The 6,166-nt window shown below is 43.3% G+C and overlaps 1 protein-coding gene across 1 annotated transcript; it reads left to right on the plus strand.

Moving 5' to 3' along the window:
* The first annotated feature begins 1,648 nt into the window (after window positions 1-1,648).
* Window positions 1,649-5,888, plus strand: SNRPE (small nuclear ribonucleoprotein polypeptide E). Its single transcript, XM_006159189.3, has 5 exons — window positions 1,649-1,787; window positions 2,134-2,160; window positions 3,301-3,363; window positions 4,461-4,539; window positions 5,684-5,888. The coding sequence occupies exons 1-5, from the start codon at window positions 1,734-1,736 to the stop codon at window positions 5,737-5,739; spliced, it is 279 nt and encodes a 92-aa protein (XP_006159251.1). The 5' UTR covers window positions 1,649-1,733; the 3' UTR covers window positions 5,740-5,888.
* Window positions 5,889-6,166: the final 278 nt, after the last annotated feature.

Below are 6,166 nucleotides of genomic sequence, written 5' to 3' on the forward strand. Positions count from 1 at the left end.
TATTTATGGAGGTACAACATGATTTTTCAGCACATGAACACGATATGTGGGTGGTGATTAAATCAGAGTGATTAGCATATCCATTACGTCAGCCATTTGTCATTACTCTGAGGTACACAGTAGGTTGAAAATCGCATTCTCCCTACTGTATGTTATAACGCAGGCCTGTTCCTCTTACCCCTCTGTCGTTTTGTTTCCATTAACCCACATCCCTCTGTCCCTCCAGTCCACCCTCGCCAGCCTTTGGTAATCATTCTTCCTCTCTTTACTTCTTTGTATTTTTAAAGAACTATTTAATTTTAGTTATCATTATTATTATTATTTTTTAATTTTCTGCAAGGCATGTGTGCTCACCAGAAAGAGACAGAAGAGAAGGAAAGTGATAAACCAAGCTGCCTGGTCTAAGACTCGAACCATGATCGACCATGTGAAAGTCCAGTACCTTCACCACCACACCACCTGCTGGCCCTCCTCTCTATTTCTATAAGATCATTTTTCTTTTTTCTTCTTCTTCTTTTAAAGAATTTTTGCCAGAGTGCATATGCACTCCCCAGAAAGAGACGGAGAAAGAGAGGGGGCGGGGAGTGAGAAAGCATCCCGCATGGGACATGGTTGTGCTGCATTCCCTTTCATTTCTCTCTCCTCTTGGGATCTTGGGCACACATGCGCACACATGCACACACAGGTGCCTGGCTTGTTTTTCAAGCTACAGGTCCAGGACTCGGACCATGCAGTTGGCCATGTGGGGTGCAGCTGCCTTAACCACTAGGCTGCCTGGCTGGCCGGGTGCAGATATCTTTGTGCCATATTGATTTCCTTTCCTTTGGATATATAGACAGTAGTGGTATTGCTGCATCACATGGCGGTTCTTTTCTTTTACATTATTCTATTTATTTATTATTATTATTACTGTTATTTTAAATTTACTATAGGTCAGGTGCCCTCACCAGAGAGAGAGACAGAGGGAAAGGGAAAGTGAGAAAGAGAAAAGCCGCCAGGTCCTGCACTGGCACTGTGGTCGGCCATGTGGGAGTCCAGTTGCCTTAACCACCACACCACATGCTGGCCCCACGTGGCAGTTTTACTTTTTAGTTTTCTGTTTTCCACAATGCCCACCTTTCCTTACATGGTTAAACAAATTTTGAGTCTGCCAGTTGCCGTAAGGAGTGTCTTCAGGCAAATCTCTTCAATTCTGACCTTGAGTTTCCTCATCTATATTCAAAGTTAATGGTGAAAAGCTATTTTGAATTATTTACCTAATTTTATTTATCGTCATCTTTTACTTTGCTACAGGGCTCGTGTATGATAGAAAGAGAGAGCGAGAGAAACAAAGAGAATGCCAGCAGGTCTGGGACTCGAACATACGTTACCCAGGGGGTGGGGGTTGGGGAGGGTCCAGTGCCTCAATCACCACGCCACCTGCTGGCCCGGATCTTGGACCTTAAAGCCAGCTCAGAAAATGGAGACGACGCGGGAGCCCCTAGGCGCTCCTCCCGCCTCCCTCCAGGTGGCGCTGCAGGATTGACCCAGGGTCCAGAGCGCAGTGGCCTCAGCTTGGCCGCTCCGGGATGCTCCGGAGCACAGAGAGAAGCGCCTGCAGGGCTAGCGAGGCATTTCCCGGGCGCGGCCTCGGTTGCGGCGTGAGTGTACGCACTTCCGCTTCCGCTCCGTAATTCCGGAAATTGCTTTCTGAGGCGGCGTGCGGGTTGGTGCGGCCTTTGTGAGATTCCACCATGGCGTACCGAGGCCAGGGCCAGAAAGTGCAGAAGGTGATGGTGCAGCCCATCGTATCCTACGGCGGATGCCAGCACTAGGAGGTTCAGGGCAGACACCCGGGGCACAGGCGCAGGCCAGGAGGGAGCGGAGCGCGGTCGCACATCCCATGAGCCCCCGGGGCGGCCGGGCCGGGCGAAAGCGCGCGCAGTTGAAGAAGCTGTGACGGTGGGAGGTGGGCTGGGGCGGCCGCCCTGAGTAAGCCGGGGGAGGAAGACGCCGGAAGCAAGGAAACTGCCGGAGAGCTTCCGCGGGTGGGAATGGAGTCTTTCAGTCTTTGGGGTCCCCTGCGGGGTGTACAGTTGGCGCCCTCGTCGTGCCGGCTTCGTTGTTGGTGTTTTCCTTGACCACTTGGTGCAGAACCTCATCTTCAGATACTTGCAGAATGTACGTAAGTCGCTCGTTGGTAGTGGTTAGTTGTCTTTACCTGCTCTTTAATAAAAGATGAGTTTATTTGGTTATTTTTGTTACTCCGATTGCTGTTCAGAAAGAGAAGAACCTGGCAATCGGAGGGACAGGGAGCGCTCTGGTGTGAGAAAATGGCGTGTGTCGATGCCAACACCAAGCCTGGGAAGAACCGTCAGCCAGATCAAAATGACTTATTTCCGAAAGTGTTTATCGGCAGGCGTGACGGTGGTGTTGGGCATTGGCACTTGAGGTGTCGATGATTGTGGCCGGAACATCGGAAACTGTCCGCTTTCTACCCAGTAGTTGGGAGCACTGGAAAGGAACCTGTTCCGTGGGGTGTTTAGTACTTGTGGGAAAACTTAAATAAAATGCTGAAGAAGGAACAGGCGAGTGGACTCAGAGGAGGGGCAGTTACTTAAGTTTTAATGTGCGACAAAGCACACACCATTAAAACAGATTTATCTCAAGCCATTGTAATTCTTTTTTTAAATTATTTAGTTAGTTTATTTCTTTATTCATTTAGTTTTTAGTTTTGACCAGAGAAAGATACAGAGAGAGAAAGAGGGAAAGTGAGAAAGGAAAACACCAGTTCCAGGACTCGAACCAGGGTCAGTTATGTGGGTGTGACCAGCACCTTAACCACCATGCCACCTGCTGGTCCCCTCAAGCTATTGTAATTTTTAATCAGTGGAATTAAGGGCTCCTTCTCTGGCTGTCAGGCGTGCAGCATGGAGACCAGAACCTAGAGAAGGCTCTGTTTTGCCCCAGATTTTGATGTAGAAATTAAGAATGAATCCCTTGGTCACTAGATATGACTGCTTTGTGTTAAACTGTCCTTAGTTTTTTCACACTAACTACGTTGAGACTAGAAGCAGTAAGAAATATGATTGAGTCCCCAGATCACAAGATTTTTATCTTTGACAGTCCCAACATAGCATTTATTAAATGAAACCGTTTCTTTGCAAGTTGTCAATCTTGGTAAACAATTTTTATGTATGGACTAATTAGTTAAAAGTCTTGGCTTGTATTCATTAAACTTTTCTTAGCCATAGTTTTCTATTATTTGACTAACATGAGCTACTTTTATTTACTTTTTTTTTTATCTTTATGACTATTCAGAGATCCCGGATTCAGGTGTGGCTCTATGAGCAAGTAAATATGCGGATAGAAGGCTGTATCATTGTGAGTACCCAGGCTATTTCATTTCAGAACAGTTTGTTTATAGGAAAAGATTTCACAAGAAAATGGCCAGCTAGAACAATGTATGAAAAACCCAAAGACCCAACCGAGAGAAAGTTTTTCAGGGACTACTCTTTAGCCTTTTCTCGTTGTTCTAGTTGATAGGGGTTGGAGAAGTTAAAAAAAAGGGAAGGTAACTTTTTAAAAATCACTTAAACAGTAATATTGGTATTTGAGAGAGAAAAAAAGAAATCAAATTGAGGGGTGAGGATTGGTAGAGTTTTCGTTCTGGGTCAGGTGATACTTGAGTGGAGTGTGTGGGGTTACCTGAGACTTCCAGGATAGTGGGCTACTTTAAGTCATGTTTCAGAAGAAGATAAACTGACTAGAAGTCTTCTGTCAGGATACTTTGGTGTTACATTTACACATCAGAGTTGCCAACAGTCTCACAGTCTCATTCTTACTGGTGGGGAAATAAGCAAGATGATTAGTGGTAATTGTGTTTTGTGGGGAACATGGGAGATGAGGTGGTATTATAAGATAATTCATGTGGAGCCAGCCAGGTAGTGGTTAAGGCAGCTGGGTCCCACGTGACCAACTGTGTAGTTTGGGTCCCAGACCTGGCAGTTAGAAAAATTCACTGGGCACAGTTGCATGCTTGCCCAAAATCCCCAGAGAAGAATGGAGAAGAGATTGTGGCATGGCTAGTCCCCCAAGGGGGTGATATCTCACTTTCCCTCATTCTATCTCTCTGGTGGGGACTGCATGGATCCTTTAGCAGAAATTTAAAACAAACAAACAAAAAAACAAAGAAACTATATGATGTATATACATTCTCTATATTGGACATGTTTCAAAAGATAGGGAGAATTGCTTGTTAGCATATTTTATGAAATCCAAAAGATAAAAGAAATAATTTCAACAATTTTTTGACTTTATTTCAAAAAGGACTTTGAATGGGGATTGTTATTTCAGCTGAAAGTTAGTAGAGTGATAAATTTTGGAGGTTAGTTGGCTTTTCTGATATAGTTAAATATATTTATAGTGATTTGGATGTGGTTTTATTTGAAGATAATTGTCAACTGGCTTTATTTTTCTAGGGTTTTGATGAGTATATGAACCTTGTATTAGATGATGCAGAGGAGATTCATTCTAAAACAAAGTCAAGAAAACAACTGGGTAAGAATATAGATGATCTTGGGCCAGCAGGTAGCATGGTGGTTAAGGTGCTAGACTCCACGGTGCTAGACTCCACAGGGCCAGCCACAGTTTGAGTCCTGGACCTGGTGACTTGCTTTCTCTTTCTGTGTCTCTGTTGAGTACAAATGTCCTATAGCAAAATTAAAATAATAGTAATTAAATACTTTTTAAAAAAAGTATAGATATCTTACAGAGTTCTAGAAATAGTTATTCACTTGTAGAATTGAAAAAAAAATTACAACTTGGTGTTAAATATAGTTTGCATCTGAAAAAGTATTATTTAGGGAACTAGTAAACTTTAGAAATCATCCTTTCCCATTGATTCCTCACCCCATTCCATTTTCTTTTTTCTGTACCCGGACAGTTCATACTGCAGTTGCCAACACTAATAGTGTTGAAGCTATTATTCATGTTGTGTTGAATTCCATTGGTAATATCCATTCTTTTTTTTTTTTTTTTTTTTTTTTAGGGTTTTTTGTTTTTGGGGGGGTTGAGAGGTTTTTCGCTATAGGGCGCGTGCGCTCGCCAGACAGACAGACAGAGACAGAAAGCGAGAACTCACCCCCTAGGGGGGGATGGTCACACCGCAATCCTTTCTCCTCCATTCTCCTCTCGGGATCTTGGGCACGCATGCACACGCACCCAGCATGAGTTTTAAGCCACCGGGTCCAGGACACAAATCGCGGTTGACTACGTGGTAGTCCGGCAACATAGCCATTACGCTAACTGCTGGTTCCCGGTAATATCCATTCTTTAGAATAGACTAATGTTGGGCTAGCCAGTGGCATGGAGGTTATACATACAATTCATTTCCAGACTTTTACAAACAGCACTGGGGAGTGTTGGGTTAGGCCTTTTCAGTTGACTTAGTCAGTAAAAACGATACTTTTCCTGAAATAACATCTACCTTGATGAGGTTATGTTGAAAAAGTATGTATGTGCTAATGGAGCTGGAAAGCATTTAAGTATATAGACAGTTGAGAATAGTCACATAAGTTTAAAAGAGAGAAAGCGTTTCCAAAATATTATTTGAAAACTAGGTACAAAATTCTAAGACTGGAAGGTGGTTTTAAGTCTGATGTAATGGCTGGCTATTGATAGATTTTATATATTTTTTTTACAGGTCGGATCATGTTAAAAGGAGATAATATAACTCTGCTACAAAGTGTCTCCAACTAGAAATGATCAACGAAGTGAGGACTTGCTGAGAAGACAGTAGTTTGTTCCCTTCGTGGAGAGTATAGTTCTAAAAATTTGTTCATATTGTTTTGATTACCGTTATGTTATTACTAGTTGGCAATAAATGCTATGGGATTGTTTTTATTAAATGTATATTGTTTCTTTCTACCCAGTGGTAGGGACCTTACACAGTGGCACCATAAGCTGTTGGTATTTATCTTAAAGTTTTCTGAAGGGTTGCAGTTGCCCTGGGCGTTCATATTTCTCATAGTGTGGACCTGTGGATTCTTCAGGCAGAGAGTAGGGATTCTACACGACAGGTAAGCTTCCAGTATTGGGTGGAGGACGAGGGGAGTGTTCACAGAAACTAACGTTATTACACTAACACATGTCCTTGTCAGTTCTGATTCTGGATGCTAGAACACTA

Source organism: Tupaia chinensis, unplaced genomic scaffold (genome assembly GCF_000334495.1).
Source record: "Tupaia chinensis unplaced genomic scaffold, TupChi_1.0 Scaffold000627_1, whole genome shotgun sequence".
NCBI lineage: Eukaryota > Metazoa > Chordata > Mammalia > Scandentia > Tupaiidae > Tupaia > Tupaia belangeri.